At 35.6% G+C, this 17,038-nt stretch overlaps 1 protein-coding gene across 27 annotated transcripts in view; it reads right to left on the bottom strand.

The window, feature by feature from the left end:
• Positions 1-17,038, bottom strand: part of inpp4b (inositol polyphosphate-4-phosphatase type II B) — a 405,814-nt gene that overhangs the window by 278,264 nt on the left and 110,512 nt on the right. For 4 of the 27 annotated variants that reach the window (XM_073906038.1, XM_073906036.1, XM_073906028.1 and 1 more), the window contains one exon: positions 16,681-16,807. The exons of 19 other annotated variants lie outside the window; for them this stretch is intronic. In XM_073906038.1, the coding sequence (XP_073762139.1) occupies positions 16,681-16,683 (3 nt within the window). In that variant the 5' untranslated portion in view covers positions 16,684-16,807. Of the gene's footprint in view, positions 1-5,792; positions 6,032-13,886; positions 13,946-16,680; positions 16,808-17,038 lie in introns of those variants that run through there. 4 more of the 27 variants (XM_073906015.1, XM_073906075.1, XM_005160151.6 and 1 more) reach the window with 2 other exon arrangements.

The raw sequence follows: 17,038 nt of genomic DNA, 5'->3' as shown, positions 1-17,038 counted from the left end.
CAAATCTGACTTGCTGGCCTCCTCTTGGGCACATGGACATTTTTAGAGTGGGATTTTCCAGAGATTAAGAGGTTGAATTTGATTTGTCTTCTCTCTCTACACACACACACATACAGACAGATGGTATTCTTAGTGTACAGAGGATTTCCATGTGTTGTTCTAACATTCGAGATAACTTTTAGCAAAAATATGAAGCAGCACAATGTATTTCATCACTGATTATAATATTATAAAAATCAGCCTATTGGGAGATTTCTGAAAGAGAATTTAGCTTTGAAATAAAATTTCACAAGAGGAGGGCCACTCAGGGCCAGTTTTCTGAAAAGATGTAACCATCACAAATGTTTTATGTATGCAACATGAATATTTAATAGGGAAAGTACAGTAAAAGCTTGATTTTCGTCTTCAAGTTAGCGTTAGCTCGTTTACTCTCGGAGTAGCGATTGAAAAAATCAAACTGAGCTTTGGTGCGTTTGCTGGCACTGAGCCAGAGAAAGACGTGTCATATTATCACAATTATGCAGCGTTTTAACCACCTAATGTTTATTTTATATTTAAATCATGTAAATACACACAAGTACTAGTAAAACAAAACATTTAGGGCTCTAATTTGACGGTCCATGCGCAGAGCGCAAAACGCAGGGCGCAAACGCTTTCAGGGTGTGTCAGAACCCATTTTTGCTAATTTAAGGGCGGGAAAATCCGCTTTGCGCCGTGGCACATGGTCTAAAAGGGTTGAGTTTATTTTCTTAATGAGTTATAGGTGTGTTTTGAGAATAAACCAATTAAAGCCTCATCTCCTATTACCTTTAAGAGCCAGCTGCGTCACGCCATAAGCGCATTTTGACGTAAAGTAAGTTCACTTTCGCTTTTGCTCTCGTGGATAGGGAAACCTTTACGCACAGACATCAATTAGTCTATAAATAATTAATTTCGTTTGTTAAGCGCAAAGATTTGCTTCAAAACTATTTCTAAATTTAGTTCTAATTTCTAGCAAACGAATAAATGAACAATAATAACAAAGTGTGCTCAAAATACTAAATAGTTATTTCCAAATACACCTGCCATGCCCCATATGGTCTAAAATTTGACAGGTGGACAAATCTAAGCTTGTTTTTAATAAAACAAATATCAATATGGATATAATAAATAATACTGCTAATGATAATAACATTATACAAAAGCAAATTAAATGAACTGAACAAGCCTCCCGAGATGAAGAAAGTATGACGGCAGTGGTTTTTAAATCTTCATTTAGAAATTAATATGTTTTGTAATATTTTAATCATTTATATTTATAACCTGTATATATCCTTATTTTATATATATATATATATATATATATATATATATATATATATATATATATATATATATATATATATATATATATATATATATATATATATATATATATATATCCTTAAGATATTATATATTTTTCATATGTAAAGGTATTTGCGTATTGCTCTGCATCTTGTTTGTAGTGTGTAAGCCAGGGGCACTTTGTGCCAGACAATAGACCTACTTTGTTCTGGTCTAAAGAACAGACTACATACAGTTTCTCAAAATAGCAACGCGCCAAAACACGCCTGCTTTTTTAGACCAGAATGCCTATGGGCGCACATTTGAGCGCAAATGCATTTGCTATTTAAACAGCGCGGCGCAACACCTCAAAATGACCCTTGCGCCGAGCTAAAAGTAGCAAAAGAGTATTGCGCCGCGCCCTGCGCCACATTGCGCCGGGTGTATAATAGGGCCCTTAGAGTTTGTAAAACACACAAGGAAGTCTAACAATCCATTCAAATGCCGATGTGTTTTATTCATATCCGATACACATAGTTAAAGTAACTATAAAGTTGAATCTACTCTCCTTCAAGTTCACCAGGCATTTACTTGCATGTATTTAGGGAGTAATTAAAACAGAAAAAACTCAATTAAAGGGATCTGTCATACAGCGCTATTGTGGCTGCGGTGTGTCACGTGATAAACATGACGCGTCGACACAGAAACATTAAGGGTGAATGATCGCCTAAAGAATGACTCCAGGATATTTTAAACCCCCTAGCAAAAGGGTTAATAACAGAAGTAAAGCAGCGGTGGTGAAGTTACTTTGCACTTTGAAAGATTAAAGTTTTTCTTCGCCTTTTTTGATCATCATTTTATCGGTTGTCATGTATAACTTCACTGCAAAAAAGATTTTCTTTCTTTCTTTCTCTTTCTTTCTTTCTTTCTTTCTTTCTTTCTATCTTTCTTTCTTTCTTTCTTTCTATCTTTCTTTCTCTTTCTTTCTTTCTTTCTTTCTTTGTCTCATTTCCAGTCCAAATATATAAAAAATCTTAAATCAAGAACAGAAAATAAAAATGGCATGAGAAAATTAAGTGATGCTTAACTTCTGTTTAAGATTTTATCTTATTAACATTGTTTTTCTTACCCCATTAGCAAATAGTTTTGCTTGTTTTAAGCAAATAATTAGTTATTTTGAGGTGTTTCTTTCAGAAAACAAGACATTATTTCTTATGCTACTTCATATGTCTAGTGTGTTTCTTGATTTAAATTTTTTTTTAGATATTTTGATTGAAAACAGGACAAAAATACTTAGTTTTTTTTTTTCATTTAATTGTATTATTATTATAACAGCTAAGGGATAAGCTTTTTTAAATAAAGGGATGGAAATGACTGCTTTTCTTGTTAAGTTTCTTTTAACCGATTAATCAAAGTAATAATCTACAGAATAATCCATTTTTAAAATGATCGTTAGTTGCAGACTCTGATTCTGATTCTGACTCTGATTGGCTGTTGTCATTGTCCCGCCATTAGTGTTTATTTTCAGCTCTGGGATCAGTTTTGAGCTGCTTCAGCCAATAGCAGTACAGCAACCACTGGGGAAGTGGGGCTAAAAATACCAAGACCCATCTGATTGGTCAAATTTAGATAAAAGCCAATGCATAAAAATCACACATGTCTGCAATACATATGTTACATATATTATTATCATAATATTGATAGTTACAATGCATTGTGCAGCCCTAACATTGTGTATTATTTCTACACCAGATTTCCCCAGTGCTGCGATCACTGACAAGCCAGTTCTCCACAATGTACACACACCAGGAGACCACCAGCATCCTCATGAAACAGAGCGGTCCCACGTCCCACAACAGACCCCAGCTGTGCCCCAGCAGCACCTCCACTGGGAAATATAGACATCTGCAGGTCAAACGGCTGCCTGTTTCCAGCATCTTCACACACACACACACACACACACACACACACACACACACACACACACACACACACACACACACACACACACACACAAAACACAGTACATGAGATTACATGTGCATTAAGAGGAGTGGCTGGGAGAACAGCTGCAGTCTCATTTCAGACTACACCACCTGTCTACATTAAACAACAAAAGTGGGCCAGATCTCTCAGAGCTCTCTCACACACACACACACACACACACAAACACAGCCCACACCTGCAGCTATTTCAGACAACTGCCATTCACAGGAACACACAGCACACGCTCCCTGTGTGAAGAAAACCTGCACAGTTTCTCCCCATTAGAAAAACCCCAGCAGCTTTCATCGCCACTTCTGACGTGCGGTTACGAACTGCGTTTGAGAGACTCGTCAATGAGCAAATGATAATGTGTGCATGATTACATACAGTTCATTTCTGTCTAATTGCCTGGCAAATTATACTGCATAGCATACTGTGTAATACTTCATTTAAGAATGTGCAACATGCAGCAAACAACATATATGCAGATCCCAAGCCAGATATACAAGATTAAAGGCAAAATACAAGTTATGCAAAAGACGTTTATTTTGTTTTTGTTGAAGAACAGTAAAACTTTTACTCACTTTCATTAAGGTGAATATAATGTCACTATGTTTCAGTTACTTTTACAATACTTTATAGTATTTATTGAAATAGAAGAAATAAATAAAATGTATATATGGCTGTAGTTATTTGTATATTTGCATAACAGCATTTTATGCAAATTACCCAACATATTATAATTTTAATTAAGTGTTTTTGGAAAGATGTAACCATTTTAAATTGTTAATGTATGCAAAACAAATTCATGATTGTTAATAGGAAACTGTCAATTTGATTTTCCACATAAAAATAAACTACATCACCCCATAAAATGAAAGGCTATTTATATATTTATTTATAAAATACTAACATTTTTATATTATATTTAAATTACAGATATTTTTAACAGATGTATTCACCAACTGTTAAAATATGCAAAAGCTCTTCATATTTTCAAATTTATTCGATTTGTTTCGATACTGTTTTTAAAAAGTAAATAAAGCAATTTTACAAATACAATTGTAATTTTAATTATATAAATAGTATGATAGAATTATCTATACATTCAACTGAAATGATGAAAATAATATATGCAAAATAGCTTGTGAATATTCATAAAATATTTGGTCACAAAAAAATTCTAATAAATATAAAAATATTTGCAATTATTTGTATCATTATTTTATTCAAATCAGAAACAAAGAATGAATGAATGAAATGTTTATATGGCTGTAGTTATTTGTATATTTACATTATTTACATAATTGCATTAATAAAATTACCCAACATTTTACAATTTTGATCAAGTGTTTTGGAAAGATGTGATATAAATTGTTAATGTATGCAAAACAAATTGATAATTGTTAATAATATTTGTACATTTATATTATTTATAAAAATACTAATATTATTTAAAATTACAGAGATTTTTAGACAGATGTATTCACAAACTCTTAATATAGGCAGAAAGTTTTACGAATATTTAATCAGAAACTACTTTCCATACTGTATTTAAAAAGTAAATAAAGCAATTTTACCAATGGAACCGTAATATTAAAATGTATAGAAAGTATAATAGCAATTATTTATATATTTAATTGCATTTATACAAAAGTATTTTTGTCATTTGAAATGTTGTTAATATGTAAAAAAAACAGCTTGTGAACATTAAATATTTGCAATTATCATTATATATTTAACTTTATTTAAATCCGAAACAAAGAATGAATAAATTAAATGTTTATATGCCTGTAGTTGTTTGTATATTTAAATTATTTACATAACTGCATTAATAAAATTACCCAAAATTTTACAAGTTTAATCAGGTTTTAATGGAAAGATGTAACCATAATGTATACAACACGTATTCATGATTGTTAATATGAAACTGTCAATTTGATTTTCAACATTAAAATAAAGAAAACTAATAACAACACATACAATGTAAAGTTCCAATGTTTGTATTTATATTAATAATAAAATACTAAAAATGTTTTAAATTACAGATATGGACAGATATATTAACAAAATGTTAATATATGCAGAACGTCTTCACGAAGATTTAATCAGAAACTAGTTTCGGTACTTTTAATGTTTACATTTCTGTTTTTAAAAAGTAAATAAAGCAATTTTACCAATACAATTATAATATTAAAACGTAAAAAAGGATTATAGCATTTATTTATCTATTTAATTGCAATAATAAAAAAGTGTTTTTTGACATTTGAAAAAGCTGTTAATTTATGCAAAATAGCTTTTGAATATTCAAAAATATGTTGTGTCACGAAAGATTTTCATTTGTAATTACGCTTTTAGAAATGCCAAAACTGCAAATTAAGCAATGTAGCTTTTTAAATAATGTAGAAATAATCAGACCTATAAAATAACACTCTATTAAAACATTTAACATTATTTAAACTTCTGCAAATAACTATAAATACACACAGATTTACACCTACCCGACAACACAGCCTCCAACAACATGAGATCAAATCCATTTTTAGTCCACAATCTACCCCGATAAGATGTTAAAAGTCCATCCAGTATTCTAGATCGCTACTGAAACTGACTCTAGTCATCGGCCCACTCCACAAACCACCATAAAGTTTACATGCTCAACTACAAACACGCGCAAATATTACTGCAGTCTGGGTGAGCTTCAAAAGTGCATGCGTCTTTCCACCAGCAAATCTAATTTGGAGGGAAATAGAGTTCTCTTTGTGCACTCATGTGGGGCCGAGAGTCCATGCGGAGGGAGGAGAGACAGAGAGATCAGTGTGACTGCTGAGAGATACAGGCCAGGGGAACAACCAGCTGTTGCCCTCAATAAAACAAACTCAAGAGGATTGTCAGCACAATCACACCTCCTGCTCACAGTATAGACGGAGTGTGTGTTTTGAACAGGTCATATTGCGTGTGTGTTTTTTCAGCTTCCTTTAATGTTGAGCAGGAAAGTGACAAAGCACAAAGTCACTGCAAAGAGAAAACGAATGTCTGCTGTAGAAATGAAGAGAACATTAGGGGGAAAAATCTCTGGATTTATGATTTATAACGTTTAACTAAAACTACCGAGGACATTTTCATTTCAAGCTTTCCAGTGATGAGAACATTTAAAAGAATCATTTAGTTTTTAATGTCAATAACTGGGCTGCAAGATATCTGCGATATATATTGCGATATGAATACAATTTCACCTCCCTATTTAGAAAGAATTTAGCATTTTACGTTGATTGCACTGTAGAAAATGGCCGTGATTTCAACGGTAAAAAACTGTAAAAATGCTACAGTACAAATCTGTAACCTGGTTAACGGTATGTTTCCTTAATATATACGGCTAATAACCGTAAATTTACTTTCCCAGAATTCCCTGCATGGCACAAAACTTTTTATGCATTTTGTTAACATCAATATTGATCTTTTTATTTGTTTCCCCATCAGTTATGGACATTAGAGATTTATGTTACATCTAATGTTGATAAACAATGTTTATTTCTTGACTTTAATTTTATGCGTGTTACCACACTGGTGTTTAGTAGCTGTGTGAATGACACTGAGCACCTTCTATATGCTGATACTCTTTTCTGCTTGTGGGAAAAGTTGAGCATTGGATCATTATGTAACTTCCTCATCACCTCCTGCATGTGGGTGTGCTAAAGTGTCTAACTGTGTAACAAAAGATGTGTAGATGTTGGTCATTCAAAATACAGACATATTACATCTATAAATTAATAAAATACGGTAGTTTAACGTAAAAAAACACGGTTTGTACCGTGTTTTTAACGGTAAAGTACTGGTAACCACAGCTGCTGGTTTTACCGTAAATTTTACTGATTTATTTTTTACAGTGTGGGGTGATTTTGATCTTTTTCCCTTTGTGTGGTGCAAATTATTTTGGGGACCCCCAAAAAATAAAAACAACGCAGAAAACCCTCAAATTAACAACTTTACTTAAAACATTTTAAATTGTACTAATCATGCTCTAGATTAGTTTTTGTGGGATGTCAGTTGCGTTGACGTGATTTCAGTGCTTCAATCAATTGATCAAATCTTCAAGCGCAGTGTTCACTGTGGTCTGCTCTCACTGGATTCCATCAAGCCATATTTTGTGTACGAGTCATCACGTTTACACAGTTTTTTTATGCCATTTTTTATGTCTATGCACAGCTAGGCTTTTCTGTATTTACCCTTACAGCTGAAAGTCTAAATTTCTCAAAGATTTTTGACATTACTACAGTGGAGGCTGTAGTGGTTCAGTGTGTTGAAGTTTTGTTTATTTTTATTCCTTTTTTGTGCACATCATAATTTACTCAGGCGACGCAGAAAGAGATTTACAGATCATGTATACGCTTTGTATATTTATGGGGAGCTACAAATCCTTTAAAATATTTCCTTTAAAGAAGAAAAGATACTTATTTAGATTGATAACATTACATTAAAGTTACAAGTCAAGACAAATTTGGTCATATTGGTGAAATTTACTCAATCCATTTACTCCAAATTAGAAAAAAAGTATTCAGTCTGTGTTCCTAATGAAAAATATAGTTTTCCATGACGTATAACAGTGTGAACTGTGTCAATCCACTCTTCAACTGTAGGTGACTCTAACTTTAACCATTTTGTAATTACTTTGGTAACACTTTACAATAAGGTTCATTAGTTAATGCATTTACTAACATGAAGTAATCATGAATAACACATGTACAGCATTTATTAATCATAATTGAACATTAACTAATGCATTATTAACATCCGAATCCATGCTTGTTAACATTAGTTAATGCACCATGAGTTAACATGAACTAACAATGAACTACTGTATTTTCATTAACTAACGTTTATTAACATGAACAAATACAGTAGTAAATGTATTGTTCATTGTTTGTTCATGTTAGTAGATGCATTAATTAACATTAACTAATGAACCTTATTGTAAAGTGTGATAATTACTTTTTTACTAGCTGCCAGCAGAATAAATAACAGTTTATTGTCTTTATTAATCCATCCATCTAAATTTATATTACCTAAATAAAAAGATTCAGAAGTGAAGGCAATCATGGCGTCTAAATGTATTTAATCTCTTTCCAGTATGGGGTTAATTTCTGACAATCCCACAAAGCAAGACTGATTAGCTACTTTTCCCCCCAACATTCTCCAGCAGATAGTACCCTTTCCTCTATGTATTTTCTGTGATGGGGTGATAATGAAAAACCTTTCTTCCAACCGAATTTTCTCCACATGGCTGAGCTGGTACATTTTCGTTGAGTTTTACAATAATTCCCCCAATCCTCATTTGATATATTCAGATTTCCTTTCATTTTCTATTTATCTCTAACATACAGTGTATTGTCCGGTCCAGATTCGTGAAATCCCTTATATAATTTTAAAATGATCTTATGACATGATTGGGCCTTGCCCACGGATAAAAACACTTTTAGTATTTCTTTATCTGCAACTTGCAATATTTCTGGTTAAATATTACAGTCAATATAATGTCTTACTTTAAGGTATCTATAAAAGTCACTTTGATTAAACCCATATTTTTCCTTTAGAAACTCAAAAGTTTGAATTGTACCCTTGTCAAAAAGTGTAGTAGTTGGAAATTCCTAAATTGCTCCATATTCGAAATCTATCATCTCTTTGGTTGAGGATAAAATCAGTTTTGAAGGCACACCTTTTTAATATTCTTGATGTATCTTGCAAACCACATATTTTCTTTGTTTGATGCCAGATTTTAAATAGTAGATTAATCCAAGGGTTTGCTTCTTTATAGATTTTAATTCTCAGTCTACAGTGTTTTCTCTAGGATTTTTTCCAGCTGTGGCGGCAGGCCTTTTTTTTTACACAGACCTACCAACTACCTATGGCGTTATTTCAATGACAAATGTCATGAGCGCAGTACTACAAATCTCGTATTTATGTAATAGCCTACCGACAGCATGCGAATCTCTTTGCTTGCGCACCAATTTCCTCTGCTTAACCTTAAAGGGTTAAACAAATATCGCACAGCACTACTACGGTTACAGAAAAGTTATAATTCACTTACCTTTTAAAATGTTTTGGTGCAATTATCAAAAAAAAAAAAAAAAAAACATGACAATGTTTTAAATGAAAAGCTGTAATGTAGCTGTGGCGGGATCAATTTTGATGTGGCGCCCCGCCATGGAAGATTGAATGTAGTGGAAACCATGGGTTACTATCTGCAATCATTTTAATTATTTCAAGAAAAAATAGTGAGATAGTTTTATGGCTTAGTTCTGTTTATGGTCTCCTTTCATAGTTTAATTAAGGACAATTAACCCTGATCGCAATAGCTAAATAATCTAATTAATAATAACAACAATATTCACTGCATTTATGATGCCGTGACTGTGAGTAGTCAACACATCCACCTGCACTGACAGTCTCAGCTTCCTTCCCATGACCTCTGACCATTTATACACTGACAGAAAACAGGGACAAGCCATAAAAAACTGAATGAGCAAGTCCAGAAGAAAGATGAATACTTGATGTACACACATATATAGAAAGGGGAAGTGGAGGGCATGAGAGAGAAAGCAGATGCAGATAAAAATCCACTCATTTAAAGAAAACCAAGCCAGAATAAGAAGGAAAGCCTTTGATTGTGGATTTGTTGGTATGAACAGGAAGTCTTTCCAAAGGAAACAGGAAGTCTGGCAGCAGAGCCTCCTGAAAACTGGCATGAAACGGCTGAGAGATGTGTGGCTTTTTACCCCATTACAGCTGAATTTCTATCAGCAAAGACTTTCACCCTCCCGTTGCATGTTTCCTATAGCAGGAAAAGCTGGAGCTATTCTTAAAGAGGGATTTCTCTTTCTTCACTCATTCCCTTCCCGTCTCCACCATCTTCCTGCATATCACCATATCTCCTCCTCCGGGGATTCTGATCTGTACAGAGTTTATTAAAACTGTGAAAAAACAAGATTCAAAAAGCATAAACCAGGCCGTGTTTATATTCCAAAAGAGTTGGATATGTTCTAACAAACAAGAAAGTGATCCGCAGTGATCCAAGGTCAAAAACCAAGCCCAAACAGGATCATAAAAAATGCATCAAAAGAACTGACCGGGAACGTCAAGTCTTGGTATTCTGTCAATCACACCGGTGAGACTTTCAATGGAGCTCAGGCACTTCAGGTTATTGACTGGAGCTACAGAAATAAACGTGCTGCATACGGATGGGAATCTAAAGGAACGTAGTGATTTTGGCTCCTTACTAAATTCCACTGAAGTTTCTTGGAACTTTTGATCAGCAATAATACGAATACCACTGCCAATTCCATTAATAAAATATAAACCATCAATGCAGCTTAAAGCTCCCATGAAATTTAAATAACATTTTTAAGATTTTAGTATGCTAAAGGATAACTATAAGCTAGTCTGCTTCAAAAAAAAGTCACAAAATTCGCATGTAGAAGATAAAAATATCCAAAGCTTGCTGTTTGTCATCAACATTTTTAACGTCACCTCATACATCAGTTTCTCATCAAATCTTCTGACCAATCAAAAGCCCTCTAGTATCAGACATGCCCCGCCTCCTTCTTCTCATTTGCTTTTCATTTGATGAGCTTGAGCTCAACCACTCCAAAAACTCCAGAATACACAAGGCATGTCATTTGTATAGTTTTGAAACTCCGCCTACTAGTACAGGAGCCAATCATCAACTGTTATAGACTATGGGTCACCAAACTTGTTCCTGGAGGGGTGGTCCCCTGCGGATTTTAGCTCCAACCCTAATCAAACAAACCTGAACAAGCTAATCAAGGTCTTACTAGGTATACTTGAAACACCCAGGCAGATGTGTTGAGACAAGTTGGAGCTAAACCCTGCATGGCACCGGACCTCCAGAAACAAGATTGGTGACCCCTGCTATAGACTGATGTTTCTCTGGGGAAAAAGCTCAGAGCAGAGGCGTGTTTTTCCGACAGAATTTTTTGGTCAATAAACACACTGGAATCCCAGTGAATACTTGCTTCACATATATAAGAAATATATCCATATAAAGGTTGACATCTGTACTTTCAAATGAACCCACTTCACAGGTTTTGTAATCTGTATGAAACAAACGCGAGGTACAATCCATCCTGTCAAACGCACATCATATGACAGCAACTACTCAAACGCTCACAAACCTAAAAAACAAAGAGTCGCTGTCATTTCTGGAGGAGCTTTAACTTCAAGACTGTTGTGGATTTTTTCAGAAGAGCAGCGCAATCTGACTAAGCTTTATCCCGAGGATGATAAAGTATAACACGGCCATAAATGAGGTTGGTGTCGTGATCTCGTTCCTTTCGAGTGTACATGCACACTAGCTCAGGCAATCTAAAAATATGCAGATTTTGTTAGGTTTGAACATTTAGAAACAAAACGTATGAGACACTTTAATTACTGTTTAACTTTATTCCAAATATGTAATGTAACCGTAAGCTTGGCAAGCAGTTTTGGAGAATTTGATGTTTCCTTATTTAAACAAAATGCCAGAGCGTATAAAAGCATACGTTTCAAAGATGGCCGCAGAGTGAAAGGACTTTGGCCACGCTCACTGGAAGAGCTCTGATAAAACAAAACGCTATTTGCTGAATGTCCCGCCCTCTCTTCATGTTTCAATTGAGATTATGTCAAATATTGAATACAAATGCACATTTCAAAGAACTTTACGGCACCGTTAAGAAATGTTTTTAAACTAATCAAGTATCCTATTAGTCGCTTAAAGGGATAGTTCACCCAAAAATGAAAATTCTGACCACATTTTCTCTTCAATAAGTTTACAAGTTGACCTGCACAGTATATCATTTTAGCATCGATATCGCAATATGCGAATCTGCAATAGTCACATCGCAGGATGCCAAGCAATTTCAAATGAATTTAAAATATTTGGACATGAAATTATAAAGTTTGCCACTTTAATGAAGATTAATTGTGTTTAATTATCATACAGCGAAGACTATAGGGTGCTATTTTACATTTGATTATTACATTCCTGTACCTCAATACTATTAAATTAATTTGAGATTCATTAAATTCATTACTACACAATAGAGTAATGTTTGTTTCATTTTTATCTGTTCTATTGTTTTCATCTGAGCTTTAACTTATTTTATTTTGTAATAAAAAATGTTTCTGTAAAATTCTGTGCATTTTAGGCAGATGCACTCCAGTAAAAAAATCTTCCCTATCAATGTAAAATGAACAATTCCTTCCAAATAGAGTCATTTTGTGAAACATAATATTGCATTGTCAGTTTTTTTTCTCAATATTGCACAGCCCTATTTACAAGAATTTATCTATAAAATACACATTCATTCATTTTCCTTCGGCTTAGTCGCTTTATTCATCAGGGGTTGCCTCAGCAGAATGAACCACCAACTTAACCAGCATTTGTACTGTAAAAATAAATAGTTGAGAAAACATTAAAAAACAAAATAAGGCAACTTGATCCAGTAAGAACTTTTTTATTTTTTCTCAGTAACAATTATACATAAACATAATTTTGTTTATTTATGCAATGTTGATTAATGTATTTTACTAATAAACATATTATTGTCACATACACTGAGGCAACAGTTACTGCTATTGAGTCAATTAATTTTTCTCTGTTTAGTGGATAAGTTTTTTTTTCAAATTTGCAAAATAAGTAATTAGTTCTAGTTAGCATACGTTTTTAATAATTTTACTTAAAAATGAACACAAACTTACTACTTCATTCATTTTCCTTTGGTTTAGTCCCTTTATTCATCAGGGGTCACCACAATGGAATGAACCGCCAACTTATTCAGCATATCTTTTACACAGCGGATGCCCTTCCAGCTGCAACCCAGTCCTGGCAAACGCCCATTCACACTCAGACATCTGTAGTTCATGTCTTTGAACTGTGGCGGAAACCGGAGCACCTGGAAGAAACCAGCGACCCTCTTGCTGTGAGGCGACTGTGCTACCACTGTGTCACCACTCTTTTAAGCAACTGATAAACAAGCTTTGTTTTCAATCGTCACGTCACGCATGCACAAATTATTCAAATATCAACATTCCTGTTCAACACAAAAATGTCCAGAAAACTCAGTTAAACATGTAGACATAACATTTTAGCGAATATTGCTGACATAACATATATTTTTGTGTAATCAATTCTTAGTATGTATGACAGAAGAAGTACAGTGTGCTTAACAAATGGTGTTTTTCACAGCAGATGCCCTTCCAGCTGCAACTCGGTACTGGGAAACCCATACACTCTCATATGCACACACGCACACACTATGGCCAATTTAGTTAATCCAATTCACCTATAGCGCATATGCTTGGACTGTGGGGAAAACCGGAGCACCCGGAGGAAACCCACGCCAACACGGGGAGAACATGCAAACTCCACACAGAAATGTCAACTGACCCAGCCAGGACTCAAACCAGCAACCTTCCTGCTGTGAGGCGACAGTTCTAACCACTGAGCCACCAAGTCACTTATAAATACAGTGTACTTTAATTTTCAAGCATGTTTCCATGAAGTCATAAACAGTACACACAAGAACAAATAGCTAAAATACCTTTCCAGTCTGTAATGAGTATATGTTCCTCGCATCAGTCTTTCTCCTTTTAGTAGCAGCTGAAATGTAAAAGCACAGATGTTTGATCTGAGAGTCTGTAGCACTACAAACTTAACCTTTAAGATGTACAGACTGAAAATAACGACATCAGTGAACCCTCTCGGCAAGTTGAAAGATGGACTTCTTAAGATCAAAGACAGACCCAGAGTTGTGAAAGATGCACACACGGCTAGTAACTCGCACCTGATCTCCCTTAGGTGACATCAGCCACCAACTCTGTTACTTATCACAATAAAAATCTATAAAAACAACCATAAAACATCTCCTTCATATCAGATGTTTACAAAAATAAGAAGAGCCATACAAATATCAGCTCCATCCTTCAGGGTGATTCAGCTCATCCATATCTGCCCCTTTACACATGGTTTCATCAGACACATGCAAACACATCCGAGACCAAAAATTACATACAATCATGTAGACATTGTGACGTCCTACAGATGTTCATCCTGCCGTCATTACAAGCCTATGTATAAAGCTTTGTTTTTGTGAATAAAAACGCCTTCTCAGTGTAAATGGAAGGCTGAAATTAATGTGAACAAAAACGTAAAAGGATAGTTTACCCAAAAATAAACATTCACTCTAGAGCTGCATGATATTGGAAAAATAAGAGAGTGAAATGTTTTATTTTTTCAGCAATATACTGTATAATCAATCATTCATTCATTTTTTTTTCGGCTTGGTCCCTTTATTTATCTAGGGTCGCCACAGTGTTATGAACCACCAACTTCCAGCTGCAACCCATCACTAGGAAACATCCATACACACTTATTCACACACATACACTACGGACAATTTAGCTTACCAATTCACGTAAAGCGCATGCCTTTGGACTGTGGGGGAAACCGGAGCACCCGGAGGAAACCAACACAAACACGGGGAGAACATGCAAACTCCACACAGAAATGCCAACTGACCCAGCTGAGGCTCGAACCAGCGACCTCCTTGTTGTGAGGCGATTGTGATACCCACTGCACTCTGTTTGACGTTGGACATTGACATCAGCCTGATGTTGGGTTTTCGATTTTCATTTACAAACAAAATGCTACGTCCCCGTCTTTCGGATGAGACGTTAAACCGAGGTCCTGACTCTCTGTGGTCATTAAAAATACCATGGAACTTCTCGTGAAAGAGTAGGGGTGTAACTCTGGTGTCCTGGCCAAAGTCCCTCTATCGGCCCTTACGATCATGGCCTCCTAATCATTCCCTTTCCACCATTTTGGCCCTATCACTGTCTTTCCACTCCACCAATAGCTGGTGTGTGGTGAGCGCACTGGTGCCGTTGTCCTGTGGCTGCTGTCGCATCATCCTAGTGGATGCTGCACACTGGTGGTGGTGTGGAGAGACCCCCTCATGATTGTGAAGCGCTTTGGGTGTATGGCCATACACAATAAAATCGCTATATAAATACACATTACATTACATGCCTATGGACTGTGGGGGAAACCGGAGCACCCAGAGGAAACCTACATAAACATGGGGAGAACATGCAAACTCCACACAGAAATGCCAACTGACCCTGCTGAGGCTCGAACCAGCAATCTTCTTGTTGTGAGGCGACTGTGATACCCACTCCTCTCTGTTTGACGTTGGACATTGACATCAGCCTGATGTTGGGTTCTGACACCAACTTGATTTTCATTTACAAACAAAGTGCTATGTCCCATGACGTTGGGGTTCAAGTCAATCTGACATTATGGGTGATTTCACACCAAGACATTTGTTTCGGAACCTGTCTCGTTTGCCCAGTTAGCGCAGTTCGTTTGGCATATATGAAACCACCAATCGCGCTCGGATCCACACGAAAACAATCACTCCGAGATCGCTTGAATGAGGTGGTCTCGGCTCGATTGAAACGAACTCTGGAGCAGATCGATTATAGTGAGAAAGCGATACGATCCGGTTATATTACAGTGTTTTATGGATATGTAATAGGCATACGGCTACATGAAGAGAGAATTATGAGTAGAACAGGAGGTCATTTAACAGACATCCCAAGTCTCCTGGAAGTGCATTTTCTGTGCATTTGCGGGAGACATCCGAATGCCCGCAAATGAGTGATAATCTCCTGGAAATCACGCGTCTACCTCCCGGTCCTCAAATACGTCGCGCACCCTTCTCACCGCATCCCTCCTCGCTCTTAAGACACATTGCACGCACCTTGTCAAACACCACCAAACCACCACCTCCCCTGACAGCTGAGCGGGACTCTGCAAAATTAACCCTGTAACTCTGACCAATGTGAGGAGAGTTTACTCACAAGTAACTTGTTTTAGCTATTTTGGTCCGTTTAAAAACTTTGCCGTGTTAAAGCAAACCGCACCAAGAGCAAAGAGCAACATTGTAATCATTTTAATCCCTGTTTCAGAACAACTGAATTGATTCATAGGTGTGAAAGCACCCTTAGTTTACATTCTGTGCCTGCTGGGAGGGATGTCAAAAGTATCAAGTTCGCTGTGTTTAAGAACGTGCTCAACAGCGCTCAAATGTTAGCATGCATTAAAATTTCCATACCTATTGCTACAATACTTGATACCTTTGACAACCCTAGAGGGAACTATCCCCTTTTAAAAGCAAAATAAAGCAAATACATTTTTTATCAATTAAACTATATAAAAACTGAAAAAATAGGATATTAATGAACAGAATATACAAGGAGGATATGTTTAACAATGAATATGCACCACAATAAGTTCCATATTAATAGCTCTTAGTCTAAGTGAGTAGATATTACCATTAATACAATGACTTGTCGTTCATCAACTGCAAAACTTTACGCAAGAGCCGCCATCGTTCTGTCCTTAAGTCACTCCACCACTCCATCAGTGCTTCACACCTGCGAGACGTTCATGCCACTGGAACTATACAGAACGTGATCTTCAATTAGCATAAGAATCCAGCACTCTGAATACTATTAATCACGTCTGCCAATCCTCAGCACTGCAATTACGCTTGTGCTGGTTATTTAGTGTGACTGGGATACGTCAAGCCATTAGCATAGCAGACGAGCTTGCTCTGTAATTAGTTTACGACAATGAGACTCCACAAACCTCGAAACGGATCAATTTGAGTAATGTGTAATGTCATTAAGG

This window comes from Danio rerio, chromosome 1 (assembly GCF_049306965.1).
Source record: "Danio rerio strain Tuebingen ecotype United States chromosome 1, GRCz12tu, whole genome shotgun sequence".
NCBI classification, from domain to species: domain Eukaryota; kingdom Metazoa; phylum Chordata; class Actinopteri; order Cypriniformes; family Danionidae; genus Danio; species Danio rerio.
Note: the sequence above shows the minus strand (reverse complement) of the source record. Positions and strands in the feature narration are given on the sequence as shown.